The sequence below is a fragment of the Rhinoraja longicauda genome, chromosome 11 (genome assembly GCF_053455715.1).
Source record: "Rhinoraja longicauda isolate Sanriku21f chromosome 11, sRhiLon1.1, whole genome shotgun sequence".
NCBI lineage: Eukaryota > Metazoa > Chordata > Chondrichthyes > Rajiformes > Arhynchobatidae > Rhinoraja > Rhinoraja longicauda.
Window position 1 is genome coordinate 54866130 of NC_135963.1, and position 19408 is coordinate 54885537.

The 19408-nt window shown below is 47.0% G+C and overlaps 1 protein-coding gene across 2 annotated transcripts in view; it reads right to left on the reverse strand.

Moving 5' to 3' along the window:
* The window catches only part of nos1apa (nitric oxide synthase 1 (neuronal) adaptor protein a), a 293742-nt gene that overhangs the window by 123305 nt on the left and 151029 nt on the right, over positions 1–19408 (reverse strand). For both annotated transcript variants that reach the window (XM_078407763.1, XM_078407764.1), the window contains exons 3-4: positions 3718–3810; positions 69–140 (exon numbers count right to left, since the gene is read on the reverse strand). In XM_078407763.1, the coding sequence (XP_078263889.1) occupies positions 69–140; positions 3718–3810 (165 nt within the window). The remainder of the gene's footprint in view (positions 1–68; positions 141–3717; positions 3811–19408) is intronic.

Here is a 19408-nt window from a genome sequence, read left to right on the forward strand (position 1 = left end):
CATAAATGAAGATATTTCTTGCAAGCAGTGGCAGGGCACAAGGGATATAATATTCCAAAAGGACTTACGAGGAGAGTCATCCAAAATGTAGTCGGAGTTACTCTCCTGTCCTCCTCCTTTGCTGCAAGATTCTTCATCATCTAAAAGTATGGAACAACACAGTCAATAAATCCAAAATAACAAACCACCAACATATCACCACAGCAAAGATCTGCTTTCCTGTTGAAACCCACCCATGTACTCCAAGACAAGATGTACAAAAGCTACATGCAAAATAATATTTGGACCTCACCATCTCCATCACAGGAGACAGACTAGTGACGGACATTTACTACAAACCCACCGACTCGCACAGCTATCTGGACTACACTTCTTCCCACCCGGTCCCCTGCAAAAAGTCTATCCCCTACTCCCAATTCCTCCGTCTACGCCGCATCTGCGCCCGGGATGAGGTGTTTCAGACTAGGGCTTCAGAGATGTCCTCGTTCTTCAGGAAACGGGGCTTCCCCTCCTCCATTATAGATGAGGCTCTCACTAGGGTCTCTTCTACATCCCGCAGCTCCGCTCTTGCTCCCCCTCCCCCCACTCGCAACAATCCCCCTCGTTCTCACCTTCCACCCCACCAGCCAGCGGATCCAACAAATCATCCACCAACATTTCCGTCACCTAAAACGGGACCCCACCACTGGCCATATCTTCCCATCCCCTCCCCTCTCTGCGTTCCGCAGAGACCGTTCCCTCCGTAACTCCCTGGTCCACTCGTCCCTTCCTACCCAAACCACCCCAACCCCGGGCACTTTCCCTTGCAACCGCACGAGATGCAACACCTGTCCCTTTACCTCCCCCCTCAACTCCATCCAAGGACCCAAACAGTCTTTCCAGGTGAGACAAAGGTTCACCTGCACCTCCTCCAACCTCATCTATTGCATCCGCTGCTCTAGATGTCAACTTATTTACATCGGCGAAACCAAGCGCAGGCTCGGCGATCGCTTCGCTCAACACCTGCGCTCGGTTCGCATTAACCAAACTGATCTCCTGGTGGCCGAGCACTTCAACTACCCCTCCCATTCCCAGTCTGACCTTTCTGTCATGGGCCTCCTCCAGTGCCATAGTGAGGCCCACTGGAAATTGGAGGAACAGCACCTCATATTTCGCCTGGGCAGTTTGCAGCCCAGTGGTATGAACATCGACTTCTCCAACTTTAGATGTCCTCTGTCCCTCCCTTCTCCTCCTCCTTCCCAGATCTCCCTCTATCTTCCTGTCTCCACCTATATCCTTCCTTTGTCCCGCCCCCCTGACATCAGTCTGAAGAAGGTTCCCGACCCGAAACGTCACCCATTCCTTCTCTCCCGAGATGCTGCCTGACCTGCTGAGTTACTCCAGCATTTTGTGAATAATATTTGGGTACTTGGGTATGAAGTCTGTTCGAGCATAGGATAGAGAGAGTTGGATATAGCTCTCAGGGCTAACGGAATCAAGGGATATGGGGAGAAGGCAGGAACGGGGTACTGATTCTGGATGATCAGCCATGATCACATTGAATGGCGGTGCGGTGCTGGCTCGAGGGGTTGAATGGCCTCCTCCTGCACCTGTCTTCTATGTTTCCGTGATGGAGGAGGTAGTTGAGGCAGGTACTATAATCACATTTCAAGGACACTTAGACGGGTACATGGACAGGGAAGGTTGAGAGGGACACAAGCCAAACGTGGGCAGGTGGGACTGGTGTGGATGGGGCATCTTGGTCATCATGGACAAATTGTGCCGAAAAGCCTGTTTTAGTTTTCGTTTAGAGAAACAGCATGGAAACAGATCCTTTGGCCTACCGAGTCTGCGCTGACCAACGATCACCTGTACACTAGTTTTATCCTGTTTCTGTGCTGCATGGAATATAGAACAGTCTGAAGAAGCTTCCTGACTCATAACATCACCTATCCGTCTGAAGAAGAGTCCCGACCCGAAACATCACCCATCCACGTCCTTCAGAGATGCTGGCTGACCTGCTGAGTTCCTCCAGCAATTTTTGTGTCTTTCTGTGCAAATCCGCAGTTCCCTGTTTCTAGCACGGGAACAGGCCATTCGGCCCACAATGTCTGTGCCCAACATCACTCGCAGATGAATCAAATAAGGATGAGGGCATAATTTCCTTTCAAACGGTGATTATTAAGGGGTTGGACACGTTAGAGGCAGGAAACATGTTCCCAATGTTGCAGGAGTCCAGAACAAGGGGCCACAGTTTAAGAATAAGGGGTAGGCCATTTAGAACGGAGATGAGGAAAAACCTTTTCAGTCAGAGAGTTGTGAATCTGTGGAATTCTCTGCCTCAGAAGGCAGTGGAGGCCAATTCTCTGAATGCATTCAAGAGAGTGCTGGATAGAGCTCTTAAGGATAGCAGAGTCAGGGGGTATGGGGAGAAGGCAGGAACGGGGTACTGATTGAGAATGATCAGCCATGATCACATTGAATGGCGGTGCTGGCTCGAAGGGCCGAATGGCGTCCTCCTGCACCTATTGTCTATTGTCTATTGAAGAGAGCAATTACTTTTAATTTATTGCTTTTCTTCGTCAGACGGGAAAGTAATCAGCTGCGCTCCAAATCCTTGTCATTATTAAAGCTACAATATCCCAAATCCTCCAAAAATCTCTCAAAAAGATTTGCAGAAGTGGAAATTAAGCCTGAGCTTAACCTGTCATCTGCTAAACCAATATTACACTGCATCTGCTCAATACCACCAGAGCTGTTTTGCAGTTGTAGTGTGTGGCCCAGTTTCTGGCGCTGTAAGTCGACGACATCATCCATTTATTTATTTATTTATTTAGAGATAAAGCCCACCAAATCCACGCCATCTATCGATCGCCTGTTCACATTGGCGGCACGGTGGCGCGGCGGTAGAGTCGCTGCCTCACAGCGCCAGAGACGCGGGTTCGACACTGACCACGGGTGTTGCCTGTACGGAGTTTGCACGTTCCCCCGAGACCACGTGGGCTTCCTCTGGTGGCTCCGGTTTCCTCCCTCACTCCAAAGACGTGCAGGTTTGTCTATTGTCTATTGTCTATTAATGGGCTTCTGTTATCTGTTCCTGGTGTGTGGGATAGAACTAGAGTACGGGGCGATCGCTGGTAGTCACAGGCTCGGTAGGCCGAAGGCCTGTTTCCACGCTGGATCTCTAAATTAAACTAGTTCTACGTTATCCCACTTTCTCATCCCCTCCCGACACACGAGGGGCAATTTACGGGCACTGTCTGTGTTTGTACATTCTCCCCGTGACTGCATGGGTTTCCACACAAATTCCAAATACAGTTTGTAGGTTAACTGGCTTCGGTAAAGTAGTAGATTGTCCCCAGTGTGTAGGATAGTGTTAGTGTAAGGGATGATCGCTGGTCGGCGTGGACTCGGTGGGGCCGAAGGGCCTGTTTCCGCGCTGTATCGCTGAACGAAACTACAATAAAAGAGTCAGGTTCGATCATAACCGCTCCCAGAGCCCAGACCTTTACAAGCTCTGCCAGTGACCAGACCACACGCCTATAAATACTCAAGGTTCAAAGTCCTGGTGCAGCCGACACAGGTCGTAAATGGACACATTGCCCGCAAATCACTTCAAGCTGCACTCAGTAAATCAAGGGGATTGTAAAACATTAGCCTTCGTTAACGGGTGACGATCGAACGCTCCGGGGAAAAGAGGCCTGGTTGTTAATCACTGCTTGGCCAAGGTCTACCCACCTTCTTCTTCTTCCTGAGAAGGACTTTGACCCCATCCACTGACACCATTATGTTCACCTTCTTCTTCTTGATGTTCTTGGCCTTGAATTCGTACTAAAAGAGATGAAAAGAGTTGAAGAGAGGCAGGAGTCAAGCGTGTTTAATTGTCAAATGTACCAGCGATTGAACAATGAAATTCTTACTTTCTGCAGCATAACACACACACACACACACACACACACACACACACACACACACACACACACACACACACACACACAGATAATATACAATAAACAAATGGCCCCTTGTTCTGGACTCCCCCAACATTGGGAACATGTTTCCTGCCTCTAACGTGTCCAACCCCTTAATAATCTTATATGTTTCGATAAGATCCCCTCTCATCCTTCTAAATTCCAATGTATACAAGCCCAATCGCTCCAGCCTTTCAACATATGACAGTCCCGCCATTCCGGGAATTAACCTAGTAAACCTACGCTGCACGCCCTCAATAGCAAGAATATCCTTCCTCAAATTTGGAGACCAAAACTGCACACAGTACTCCAGGTGCGGTCTCACTAGGGCCCTGTACAACTGCAGAAGGACCTCTTTGCTCCTATACTCGACTCCTCTTGTTATGAAGGCCAACATTCCATTGGCTTTCTTCACTGCCTGCTGTACCTGCATGCTTCCTTTCAGTGACTGATGCACTAGGACACCCAGATCTCGTTGTAGGTGGTGGTGTTCAATAGCCTGATGGTTGTTGATGGAAGAAGCTGTCCTTAAACCTGGTGTTAGTGTTGGGTTTGTTATTGTCATGTGCAAAGAGGTACAGTGAAAAGGTTTGCTTTGCACGCTATCCAAGCACATCAGGTACATAAGTATAATCAAGTCAAACTTAAGTACAATAAATAGAGCAAAGGAGAAGGGGTGAAAGAGGCATAGAGTCATTCATACAGCATTGAAATAGGCCCTTCGGCCCAACTTGCCCATGCCAACCAACATGTCCCGGCTACACCAGTACCACCCATCTGCGTTTGGCCCCTATCCTCGGCGTGGAAGGACATGGTCCTGCCCCCACCTCTCCTTTCCAGCTTTCTCTGCCCTCTACTCCCTCAGTCTGAAGAAGGATCCTGACCCCGAAGCGTTGCCTGCTCATTCCCTCCACAGATGCTGCCTGACCCACTGAGTTCCTCCAGTGCTTGTGTTTTTTTGCTCAATATTTCAGCATCTATGGCTTCTTTTATCTCCAGGCCTTGCTAATCAGCCTGAAACCCCTCCATTAGGAGGTCTCTGCGTTGAGAGGCCTATCATCATTTGGCTATGAATAGGGAGAGTCATTTCATCTCACGTTGGTGAGGTGCGAACTCTAAATGAAGGTCCTTTATAACTGTGGATCAGTGTACAGACATTCAGGAGATCTCTACTTCCCAGTGGATTTCTGCACTTTAAACAAGTTCTGTTTATTCAGACTTCAGAGATACAGCGCAGAAACAGGCCTTTCAGCCCATCGAGCCCTTGCCGACCAGCGATCACCCCGTACACTACACACTAGGGACAATGTGCAATTTACTTACAGCAGCCAATTAACCTACAAACCTGCACGTCTTTGGAGTGTGGGAGGAAACCGGAGCACCTGGAGAAAACCCACAAGGTCACAGAGAGAAGGTACAAACTCCACACAGTCAGGAAGCGGTCAGGATGAAACGCGGGTCTCTGGCGCTGTAAGGCAGCAACTCTACCGGGCCACCCCTCAAACAGTGTGAATGATCACAGAGTGATTTGAGTGAGTTAATTTTTTTCTGAATCTGAATCCGAATTACCTTTATTGTCATTCAAAGTGAATTGAACGGAAATCATTTGCCACTCAGCCACAACAGCACAGAGTAAAAGGCACAAGACACACAATTTTAACACAAACATCCATCACAGTGACTCCTCCAGACACCCCCTCACTGTGATGGAAGGCAAGAAAATGTCTTCTCTCTTCCCCCATGCTTCTCCCACGGACAGATAGTTCGACTTCTGCCGAGGTGGCCAAGGCTTCCGACTCCCGTAGCCCCCGCAAGGAGATGGAAGGTCCCGCGGCCGAGCCGTGCCGGGCGATGGAAGGCCCCGCGGCCGAGCCGTGCCGGGCGATGGACCATCACATTGACCTATTATAAGCACTGATTAAACACTTTGAATAACTTTCACTGTCACCCAGAACAATGGACCACAGTTTAAGAATAAGGGATAGGCCATTTAGAACGGAGACGAGAAAAAACTTTTTCAGTCAGAGAGTTGTGAATCTGTGGAATTCTCTGCCTCAGAAGGCAGTGGAGGCCGATTCTCTGAATGCATTCAAGTGAGAGCTAGATAGAGCTCTTAAGGATAGAGGAGTCAGGGGGTATGGGGAGAAGGCAGGAACGGGGTACTGATTGAGAATGATCAGCCATGATCACATTGAATAGTGGTGCTGGCTCGAAGGGCTGAATGGCCTCCTCCTGCACCTATTGTCTATTGTCTATAAGTGCAGTTGCTCGTAATCGCACCTTCAGGCTGGGCGTCCTGGAGGCACTGGATCGATGGAGCAGGGCAGCTTGTTGGCTGTAAAGTGGTCCAACCCAAGGAATCTCGCTAATTGTTTAGGAAGGAACTGCAGAGGCCGGTTCACGCCAAAAATAGACACAAAACGCTGGGGTAACTCAGCGGGGACAGGTCGCAACTCTGGAGAGAAGGAATGAGTGAAGGTGTTGGGTCGAGACCCTTCTTCAGACTGAATGTCAGGTGGAGAGGGAGACGAGAGGCATGAATAGGCATTAATAGGTGCAGAAACCAATCAGGGCTGTCACCCAATCCTTCTGTCCAGAGATGCTGCCTGTCCCGCTGAGTTACTCCAGCACTTTGTGTCGATCTTTGCCAATTGTTTAGCCGTCTTCACCGAGAATCGACCTTTTTTCAGTCAGAGAGTGGTGAAGGTGTGGAATTCTCTGCCTCAGAAGGCAGTGGAGGCCAGTTCGTTGGATGCTTTCAAGAGAGAGCTGGATAGAGCTCTTAAGGATAGCGGAGTGAGGGGGTATGGGGAGAAGGCAGGAACGGGGTACTGATTGAGAGTGATCAGCCATGATCGCATTGAATGGTGGTGCTGGCTCGGAGGGCTGAATGGCCTACTCCTGCACCTATTGTCTATTGTCTATTGTCTATTGTCTATTGACTCATCATTAGCTCGAACCGATGAGCTGGAAAGGACACACGTTTCCCCTTGGACAGGTGCAGCGCTCAACTCCAAAGCAATCGTCCAGCACGAGACGACACAACCAGCAAACATTAACAGCTGCTTGCACAATGCAGACATCATTCATGCCAATGGAGGTGCTTTCAAATCAAAACTATTTCGGGAAAGGTAAGATCCTTGGATTCAAAGGCACTTAGTTCTTGAAGCAGAATGACAAAAGTCACTCCGGGAGTGGAATATTTTTTTTCAAACGAGACTCTCAACTGAATTCCTGTCCACCCTTATGAGCTTACAGAGAACATGGAACAGTAGGCCAAATGTAAAATGGAGAACTTAGATATTGGAACATCTCAGAACATAGAATCGTAGAACATCGCTCGGTCTGCCTGGGCCTACCTGATCTCCCGGTTGCCAAACACTTTAACTCCCCCTCCCATTCCCACACTGACCTTTCTGTCCTGGGCCTCCTCCATTGTCAGAGTGAGGCCCAATGCAAATTGGAGGAACAGCATCTCATATTTTGCTTGGGCAGCTTACACCCCAGCGGTGTGAATATTGACTTCTCTAACATCAAGTAACCCTAAATTCCCTTTCTCTCCGCACCCCCCCCCCAACTCTAGTGGTCGTACTAGTTTCACTGTTCGTGTCCCATCGCTAACACCTCCTCCACAATGGACCATTGTGGGCTCCACCTTTCCTTGGCCATTGACACTGGCTCTGATTGCTTCTGTACCTTTTCAAGCCTCAAGTTTCCCTCTTCCCCGACTCTCAGTCTGAGGAAGAGTCTCGGCCCGAAACGTCGCCTATTCCTTTTCTCCAGAGATGCTGCCTCTGAGTTACTCCAACATTTTGTGTCTATCTTCGGTGTAAACCAGCAGTTCCTTCTTACGCATAGAACTGCACAACACAACAGCCGTCTGTACGGAGTTTGTACGTTCTCCCCGTGACCTGCTTGGGTTTTCTCCGAGATCTTTGGTTTCCTCCCACACTCCAAAGACGTACAGGTATGTAGGTTAATTGGCTGGGCAAATGTCAAAAATTGTCCCTAGTGGGTGTAGGATAGTGTTAGTGTGCGGGGATCGCTGGGCGGCGCGGACCCGATGGGCCGAAGGGCCTGTATCTGCGCTGTATCTCTAAATCTAAAAAAACCCACAGGAACAGGCCCTTCTGCCCACAATGTCCATGCCAAACATGATGCCAAGATTAACTACCTCATCTGCCTGCACATGATCCATATCCCTCAATTCCCTGCAATCCATGTGCCTATTCAAAAGCCTCTCAAACACCACTAGTGTATCTACTAGCTCCACCACCACCCCAGATACTGCATTCCAATCACCCACTGCCCTCTGCGTACAAATGAAATTGCCCCACACATCTCCTTTAAAGTTTGCAGCTCTCACCTTAAAGCTAAGCCCTCTAGTGTTGGACATTTCCACCCAGGGGTGAAGGTTCTGACTGTCTACCCTATCTAATAATAATTATATACTTCCCTCAAGTCTCTGCTCTCCCTCCAATCAAGCACAATGCATTGGAAATTTATGATTACAGTGAATGCAGCGCCGGAGACTCAGGTTCGATCCTGACTACGGGCGCCGTCTGTACGGAGTTTGTACGTTCTCCCCGTGACCTGCGTGGGTTTTCTCCGAGATCTTCGGTTTCCTCCCACACTCCAAAGACGTACAGGTATGTAGGTTGGATTGGCTGGGCAAATGTAAAAAATTGTCCCTAGTGTGTGTAGGATGGTGTTAGTGTGCGGGGATCGCTGGGCGGCGCGGACCCGGTGGGCCCAAGGGCCTGTTTCTGCGCTGTATCTCTAAATCTAAAATCTAAAAATCAAACGTGATAGGACCAGAATTTGGGCCATCAAGTCTACTCAGAATTAGGCCATTCTACTCCACCATTCAATCATGGCTGATCTATCTCTCCCTCCTAACCCCATTCTCCTGCCTTCTCCCCATAACCCCTGACACCCATACTAATCACGAATCTATCTACCTCTGCCTTACAAATATCCATGGACCTGGCCTCCACAGCCCTCTTGTGCTGTTTGACTCTATGAATTTTGCAGAACCCATTACTAACAGCTTGACAGTCACAAAACAACACCCCTCAGACTCTGTTTACTGCCACCGAGCTAATTTAGGATCCAATTTCCTTTCGATTCCACGCACCTTTACACATTTGACCCGGCTGTCTCGAGCTATCTTGTCAGACCCATTCTCTGGCTGAAGCCTTGAAGTAAGAACTTGAACAACATCCAATGTACCATTCTCCACTTAATAAGCTCGGCCTGGATTTTCATTGCAAATCTGTGCAGCGAACTAAGAGAGCAGAGCATCAAGGTGAGAGGGGCAAAGTTTAGTTTTAGTTTTATAGGGAAATAAGTTTAGTTTAGTTTACTTTGGTAGCGAGGAGACAAGCCCTTCGGCCCACCGAGTCCACGCCGACCAGCGATCCCCGCACATTAACCCAACCCTACACACACTAGGGGCAATTTACATTTATACCAAGCCAATTAACCTACAAACCTGCGCGTCTTTGAACGTACAAACTCCGTACAGACAGCACCTGTAATTGGGATTGAACCCGGGTCTCTGGCGCTGCAAGTGCTGTAAGGCAGCAACTCTACCCCTGCGCCACCATGCTGCCCATGAGACAATAGACAATACGTGCAGGAGGAGGCCATTCGGCCTTTCGAGCCAGCACCGCCATTCAATGTGATCATGGCTGATCATTCACAATCAGTACCTCGTTCCTGCCTTCTCCCCATACCCCCTGACTTCGCTATCCTTAAGAGCTCTATCTAGCTCTCTCTTGAATGCATTCAGAGAATTGGCCTCCACTGCCTTCTGAAGCAGGGAATTCCACAGATTTACAACTCTCTGACTGAAAAGGTTTTTCCTCATCTCCGTTCTAAATGGCCTACCCCTTATTCTTAAACTGTGGCCCCTGGTTCTGGACTCCCCCAACATTGGGAACACGTTTCCTGCCTCTAATGTGTCCAACCCCTTAATAATCTTATACGTTTTGATAAAATCCCCTCTAAATTCAAGTGTATACAAGCCTAGTCGCTCCAGTCTTTCAACATACGACAGTCCCGCCATTCCTGGAATTAACCTAGTAAACCTACGCTGCACTCCCTCAATAGCATGAGATGTGCAAGGTAACTTATCCTAGACAGAGGATAGTGGTGGTGCCTGAAACGTGCTGCCGGGGGTGGTGGTGAAGGCAGATGTGGCAGTGCATTACAAGCGGCTTTTAGATGGGCACATGGATGTGCAGACAATGCAGGGATATGGATCACGTGCAGGCCGAGGAGAACAGTTTCAACTTGGCATCATGTTCGGCACAGATGTTGTGGGCCAAAAGGTATGTCCCTGTGCCGCCCTGTTCTACCTCTATGTAAACTGTTTTTCCTCCCCAAGCAAAGGACTGCAACAACAAATGTTCGCAAATAACCCATTTTTCCGCCTATCTGTGGTCTGAAGTAAATATAAAAGCCCAGCTGCATAATGCCCTGCCTGTGATTAACCTCAGACTTTGGCCCACCGAGTCCGCACCGACCATTGATCTCACGCTCACACTAGTTCTATGTTATCCCACTTTCTCATATTTTACAGAGGACCTGCGAACCCGCTCGGGTGTGGGGGGGAAACCGGAGCACCCGGAGGAAACCCACGCGGTCACAGGGGGAACGTGCAGACTCCACGCACACCCGAGGTCAGGATCGAACCCAGGCCCCTGGTGCTGTGAGGCAGAGGCTCTACCCGCTGCGCCACCGTGCTGTTCTCTTTGTTCTTTGTTAAGTAAAGGAAGGGACTGCAGAAGTTGGATGACACAAAACGTTGGAGTAACTCAGCGGAACAGGCAGCATCTCTGGAGAGAGGGGATGGGTGGCGTTTCGGGTCGAGACCCTTCTTCAGACTGAGAATCAGAGGACAGTCTCTTTGTACCCTTCCATATCTCCGGTTTCCCTCTCCCCTGACTCTCAGTCTGCAGAAGGGTCTCAACCCGAATCGCCACCCATTCCTTCTCTCCAGAGACGCTGCCTGTCCAGCATTTTGTTCTTTGTTAAATTGTTCACGAGGCAAGTTCACTCTGACAGCATCGGCTCTGGGCGAGATTCAGCTGACTTGCTGGTCTCACAAACTCAGTGTAGATCAACATCACTGGGTTTCATATCATATATCATCATATATATACAGCCGGAAACAGGCCTTTTCGGCCCACCAAGTCCGTGCCGCCCAGCGATCCCCGCACATTAACACTATCCTACACCCACTAGGGACAATTTTTACATTTACCCAGCCAATTAACCTACATACCTGTACGTCTTTGGAGTGTGGGAGGAAACCGAAGATCTCGGAGAAAACCCACGCAGGTCACGGGGAGAACGTACAAACTCCGCACAGACGGCTGTTGTGTTGTGCTGTTCTATGCGTACGAAGGAACTGCCGATGCTGGTTTACACCGAAGATGGACACAAAATGTTGGAGTACCTCAGAGGCAGCATCTCTGGAGAAAAGGAATAGGCGACGTTTCGGGTCGAGACTCTTCCTCAGATTGAGAGTCGGGGAAAACCCACGCAGGTCACGGGGAGAACGTACAAACTCCTTACAGTGCAGCACCCGTAGTCCACATGACAACAATGGCAGGGGACGATGTAGGAATCACAGATAGATATTATTTTGATGTAAATAATGTAGACTTCCTTTTTTCACATGAATGGATGCAGAATTTAACTTTAGATGGAATAGTAACCTCCAACGCTCCCCACAAACCCATGTACCATGCCCTGTGCCTTTTCTCCACTACAATATACATTGGCTTCTAGAAACAAAGAAAGTCCTAGGCCTCCTCTGTTGTCCACTTTAATTCTCCTTCCCATTCCCACACTGACCCTTTCTGTCCTGGGCCTCCTCCATTGTCAGAGTGAGGCTAAACGCAAATTGGAGGAACAGCACCTCATATTTCGCTTGGGCAGCTTACAACACACCACGGAATGAACATTCAGTCTGAAGAAGGGTCTCGACCTGAAACGTCACCCATTCCTTCTCTCCTGAGATGCTGCCTGACCTGCTGAGTTACTCCAGCATTTTGTGAATAAATACCTACAGAATGAACATTGATTTCTCTAACTTCAAGTAACCACTCTCTCTCCATCCCTCCCCCACCCGAGTCTTTCATTCTCACCTAGCTACAGCTAACAGTGGCCTGTTACCTTTATACCATTGTTACCTGTTTGCATATCTTTCATTCATTTGTTCTATATCCCTACATCATCGTCTACGTCTCTCGTTTCCCTTTCCCATGACTTTCAGTCTGAAGAAGGGTCTTGACCCGAGACGTCACCCATTCCTTCTCTCCAGAGATGCTGCCTGTCCCGTTGAGTTACTCCAGCACTTTGTGCCTATCTTCAGTTTAAACCAGCATCTGCAGTTCCTTCCTACACACTGCAGATGCTGGTCTGATGAAGGGTCCTGACCCGAAACGTCACCCATCTTTTTTTCTCCAGAGATGCTGCCTGACCCGCAGAGTTACCCCAGCACTTTGTGTCTATCTTTGCTGTAAACCAGCATAAGTGTCCAGGATGATTCATTGAACAGTGAGTGTCAATTCAAGTCAAGGAATACAAAGTGGCCTAATTTCACTGTGTAGATTGGAACTGTAGATGTTGGTTTATGCCGAAGATAGACACAAAGTGCTAGAGTAACTCAGTGGGTCAGGCAGCATTGCTGGAGAAAAAAGCAGTCTGAATAAGAGGGTCCCAAGCCGAAACATCACCCATCTTTTTCCTCTAGAGACGCCGCCTGACCTGCTGAGTCGCTCCAGCACTTTGTGTCTATATTCGGTAGAAACTAGCATTCACAGTTCCTTGTTTCTACATCTTTTGCTGCTTTACAATGCTTTCAGCGTCGGAGATTCCGACTAGGGGTGCTGATGTATGGAGTTTGTACGTTCCCCCGTGACTGGGCAGGTTTTCTCTGAGATCTTCCGTTTCCTCCCACACTCCAGAGCAGCGTCTCGCAGCCGGGGTCCCCCAGAACGCTAGGGTTGAGAGAGAGGCCACTAGGGGTTCCGCGAGAAATAGTGATAAATAGGCCAGTGCATTTTGGAGTCATTTTTGTGTATAATTTCATATTCGTAACTTTATTATGCACGCACGGCATATTCTTGGAAAATTCTTGGGTGTTATAATAAAGTCTTCAACCTGTTATATGATTTAAAAGTATAATAATCATGGGGAATATATTTAGAGACGTGCCAGAGTGAAACGGCCATTAGTGGTCAGTGGACAGGAGCTGTATGTGATGGATTATTGTATCATGACGTGACTCATGGTCTTCCATCAGTCCTGTCTGTGCTTCCTAGTGTGCAGATACAGTCCCTCATTCACCCATGTTATGCAGTAATTTTTGCCCATTATTTAGGGATGTTTTATGAATTTTAATAATTTAAGAATGTTTATGTTTATTTTTGTTAGTTTATGAAATCTCTCTCTCTCTCTCTCTCTCTCTCTCTCTCTCTCTCTCTCTCTCTCTCTCTCTCTCTCTCTCTCTCTCTCTCTCTCTCTCTCTCTCTCTCTCTCTCTCTCTCTCTCTCTCTCTCTCTCTCTCTCTCTTAAATTGTCCCTCGTGTGCATAGGATAGTGTTAATATGCGTGGATCGCTGGTCGGCGCGGTCTCGGTGGGCCGAAGGGCCCGTTTCCATGCTGTATCTCTAAACTAAACTAAAGTAAACTTTTCCAGCTTGCTCCCAATCACCACAATCAGTCTGAAGAAGGGTCCCGACCCGAAACGTCACCTATCCATGTTCTCCAGAGATGCTGCCTGACCCGCTGAGTTACTCCGGCACTCTGTGAAACGTCACCGATCCATGTTCTCCAGAGGTGCTGCCTGGCCCGCTGAGTTACTCCAGCACTCTGTGAAACATCACCTATCCATGTTCTCCAGAGATGCTGCCTGACCCACTGAGTTACTCCAGCACTCTGTGTCTTTTGTTTTGCTCCTGTTCAACAAACTGTGCACGATCTCCGTTGCTGTGGGCAATCTCAATGTTAACGTCCTCTCCTGGGGAAAGTCTATACAACTAGAAAAGCAACCCCAATAAAGATGAATCTCCGCGCAATTGCTCCGTGACCCTGAAGGTAATTGAGCAGAAATCAAGATCAGTTGTACGGAGCAATCCTCATCAGTCAGCCCCAACTGCATACGTTGAAGAGGTCACGTTCCCCAGCATCACGATCCACCGTGCCATAATTGATCACCTGCACTCATACTTTTTTCTTCACAACTTGCAGAATCCAGCACTTAATCAACTCTTTTAATGAATGCAGCCTCGGCAAGGCCAGTAGCATCATCAAGGACCAGTCACACCCTGGCCACTACCACTTCTCCCCTCTCCGCACACCTCCAGATTCAGGGACAGTTTCTTCCCAGCTGTTATCAGGCAACTGAACCATCCCACCACAACCAGAGAGCAATGCTGAACTACTATCTACCTCTTTGGTGACCCTCGGACTATCCTTGATCGAACGTTGCTGGCTTTACCTTGCACTAAACGTTATTCCCTTATCATGTATCTATACACTGTAATTGGCTCGATTGTATTCATGTACAGTCTTTCCGCTGACTGGTTAGCACGCAACAAAAGCTTTTCACTGTACCTCGGTACACGTGACAATAAACTACACTAAACTAAACTGAAGATGTCAGGAAACAGTGCTGCAATATAACACAGTGCTGAAGACTTTAATAGGACATGTTTGGTTGTAAATCAGCCTTGATTAGTAAGGTTGTCAAAGGTTATGGGGAGAAGGCAGGAGAATGGGATTGAGAGGGAACGATAGATCAGCCACGATTGAATGGCAGTGTCGACTCGATGGGCCGAGTGGCCTAACTCTGCTCCTCTGACTTATGAATATTATCAAAGGATAAATAAAGGATTGAGATGGCAATAATTATGCTCAGGAGATTTCATTACTCAAAGAAGATCAATGATTAATTTCAAGAACAAAGACAAGTAATTTCCCATAAAGAAACAGCCCATGTATATTTTAATTGATTTGCATGGATACAGGCCCTTCGGCCCACCGAGTCCATGCCGACCATCGATCACACGTTCACACCAGTTCTATGTTCCCCCACTTTCTCATCCACTCCCCACACACCAGGTGCAGTTTACAGAGAGACGATTATCGTACAAACTCGCACGTCTTTGGGATGTGGGAGGAAACCGGAGCACCTGCAGAAAACCCACGCTGTCTCATGCAAACTCCACAAAGACAGAGTCTACCAGCTGTTCCACTTTTCCACCCCTTTGTATATATAAATACTCTCTACCAACCTATATATATATATACATACATACACACACACACACACATGCATATAAATAAATATTAGATATATGTGTATATGTGTAAGTTTGTGTGCATGTGTGATTTTTTAGATTTAGATTTTAGATTTAGAGATACAGCGCGGAAACAGGCCCTTCAGCCCACCGGGTCTACGCCGCCCAGCGATCCCCGCACACTAATACTATCCTACACACGCTAGGGACAATTTTTAATCTTTTTTTTACATTTTGCCCAGCCAATTAACCTACAAACCTGTACGTCTTTGGAGTGTGGGAGGAAACCTAAGATCTCGGAGTAAACCCACGCAGGTCATGGGGAGAACGTACAATCTCCGTACAGACGGCGCCCGTAGTCAGGATCGAACCTGAGTCTCCGGCGCTGCATTCGCTGTAAGGCAGCAACTCTACCGCTGCGCCACCGTGCCGCACAGTTGAGTTGAGTTGCTCCAGATTTTTGTGTCTATCCTGCTCTGTACTGTTCTATGTTGAAGAGCTAAAGGTCGAGGGTGTTTTAGTGTCATGAAACATCATACTAATCATGTATTGTCTTTCCGCTGACTGGTTAGCACGCTTTTCACTGTACCTCGGTACATGTGACAATAAACGAAACTAAATTAAATGAAACTAAATAAACTAAAAGGTCTCGACCCGCAACGTCACCCATTCCTTCTCTCCAGAGATGCTGCCTGTCCCGCTGAATTACTCCAGCTTTTTGTGTCTATCTAAACTAAACTAATATCTGGGTGTATGCATGTACATACACATACTGTATATATCACATATATATATATATATACATACATACATACATCAGTCTGAAGAAGGGTCTTGACCCGAAACGTCACCCATTCCTTCTCTCCTGAGATGCTGCCTGACCTGCTGAGTTACTCCAGCATTTTGTGAATAAATACCTTCAATTTGTACCAGCATCTGCAGTTATTTTCTTACCCTACATACTTACATACATACATATATACATACATACATACATACATACATACACATTCACACATATATCATATATATATTCATATACACATGCCTATATACACATATCACACACATATATCACACACACATATATATACATATATCACACGCATATATCACACACATATATCACACACATATATGGACACACACACACATTTATATACACATATATTGCACACATATATCACACACACAAATACACATATATATAAAACACACACACCCACATACTGTATATATATATATATATATATTTATATATATATATATATATATATATATGTATACACATATACACATAAAAGAAACAAAGAATAAAAGTGCAAAAAAACAAAACCAATGGTCTATGTATGTTTACCACAGAATTTGTAAAGCTAAACTCGACAGCACCAGGCCTTTGAAGCAGTTTTTGCTTTCTTTGGCCGTTTCTAACAATCAGTATTGATCAGCCAGCCGTGCTGTGAAGTCGTTGGGACGGGGAAGCAGAGAAGACTTTGTAGTTAATAAATTCAGCAGCGATCCTAATTACTGTGGATGTTTGTGGGACATGTAATTACTGCCGCCTTGGCAACAGCGGAGTGGTAAAACATTAAAGAGACAATTAGCAATATAAATGCACAATATCAACTCTGCATCCGTCAACACTGACAAACTCCTACCTGCTCTGACGGCTTCTTTTAAAACAGTGCGATTAAATGCAGCACTGTTGCACAACATTGATCCAATAGTTGCGATCAACCTGATAATTCTGATTCCTTTCTATCAAGGGTGTATGGTGCATAAAATGGAGTTTACACAAACATTTATCATTTGACTTAATGGGATGAAATGACCTTAGATCCAAACAAGAGGGGAAATTGTACAAGTGTGAGTTTCTACCACGTAGACCACAACATCACGCAAACCATTGACTCCATCTACACTTCACGCTGCCTCGGAAAGGCCAGCATCATAGTCAAGGACCAGTTTCATCCCGGTCACTCCCTCTTCTCCCCTCTCCCATCAGGCAAGAGGTACAGAAGTGTGAAAACGCACACCTCCAGATTCAGGGACACTGGAGGTAGATTGAACTATCTTTAATCGGCCTTCATCTTACATTAAATGTTGTGCCCTTTGTGCACTGTGGACAGCTTGCTTGTAAGTCTTTTCTTTGACTGGATAGCACGCAACAAAAGCTTTTCACTGTACCTTGGTACAAGTGACAGTAATAAACAAAAGCGTTGCTAAGAATACTCAAGCATAGGTAAATCCCATTCAAAACATTGACTGTTTAAAAATCAACATGTGAATGGAATCACAAGGAACTGTGCTTTTTGCAAAAAAAATAAAGTTCCTCCAGCACTTTGTGTCTCTATGCAGAGTTACTCCAGCACTTTGTGTCTTTTGAGTCTGAAGAAGGGTCCCGACTTGAAACATCACCTATCCGGAATGTTATTTCCTTTATCCTGCATCTGTACACTGTGCATGGCTTGATTGGAATCATGCATGGTCTTTCTGCTGACTGGAGAGCACGCAACAAAAAGATTTTCACTGCACATCAGTACATGTGATAATAATCTAAACTAAACTAAGCTAAACTAAACCATGTTCTCCAGAGATGCTGCCTGGCCCGCTGAGTTACTCCAGCACTCTGTGTCTCGAGTCTGAAGAAGGGTCCCGACTCAAAACATTGCCGATCCATGTTCTCCAGAGATGCTGCCCGACCCTCTGAGTTACTCCAGCACTTTGTGTCTCAACACATGAATGGCGTTTGTTCAATTTAAACAACAACTGTTTTCCTTTGGTTTTTTGGGAAACATGCACACTCGGTTCCAAGTTTCCCATTTGGGATTCAATCCTCTGAACATAATCTGCACATTGCCGAGGATCATGTGGGACTATTTGGGACGAAGGTGAGCTGGTTTTTCAATAGAGGACTGGAGTCCTGAATTGTTCTCAAGATATCTTGCACTCGGCTCTGGCTTTACAGTCACAAGGCACAGTGGACATCATGTGTAGGAAGGAAATGCAGATGCTGGTCTCATATGTGCTATGCAATAACTGGTCAATTACATTTCATCATTATTATTATAATGCAAATGACACTTTCAATGCCTTGAAACTGTATCTTTTGACTGTTGGCAGACCAATTTCCCTCCGGGATCAGTAAAGTTGTATGGGAATCGTATACTTAAGATAGACACAAAAAGCTGGAGTGTCTCAGGGGGTCAGACAGCATCTCCGGAGAAAAGGAATAGGTGACGTTTCTGGACGAGACCCTTCCTCGGACTGAGAGTCAGTGGAAAGGGAAACGAGAGATATAGACGATGATCCAGAGAGATATAGAACAAGTGGAATGAATGATATGCAAAAAAGTGACACTGATAAAGGAAACAGGCCATTATTTGCTCTAGGCTAGGTGAAAATGAGTCACAATGAGACTCAACAAGACAACTTTGAAGCCGGTAGGGGGAGGGAGAGACAGAGAGAGAGGGGGATGCAAGGGTTACTTGAAGTTAGAGAAATCAATATTCATATCACTGGGGTGTAAGCCGCCCAAGTGGAATATGAGGTGCTGTTCTTCCAATTTGCGTTTGGCCTCACTTTGACAATTGTGGAAACCCAGCACAGAAAGGTCAGTGTGGGAATGGGAGGGGAAATTAAAGTGTTTGGCAACCGGGAGATCAGGTAGGCCCAGGCGGACTGAGCAAAGGTGTTCAGTGAAGCGATCGCCCAGTCTACGTTTGGTCTTGCCGATGTACAAGAGTTGGGCAGCACAGTGGCACAGCGGTCGAGTTGCTGGCTTACAGCGTCAGAGACCCGGGTTCGATCCTGACTGCCGGTGCTGTCTGAACGGAGTTTGTAAGTTCTCCCTGTGACCACGTGGGTTTTCTCCGGGTGCTCCGGTTTCCTCCCACACTCCAAAGGCGTGCAGGTTTGTAGGTTAATTGGCTTGGTATAAATTTAAATTGTCCCTAGTGTGTGTAGGATGGTGTTGGTATGCGATAATTGCTGGTTGGTAAGGTGGTCCGAAAGGTCCTACTAAACCTGTGGACTTCAGTTGGGGTCAGTGAGTTGTTAATGAGGAAGGTCATTATTTGGGATTATCATCATGAAACGAAATAGCGGATTATCATCATGAAATTTGGGATTATCATCATG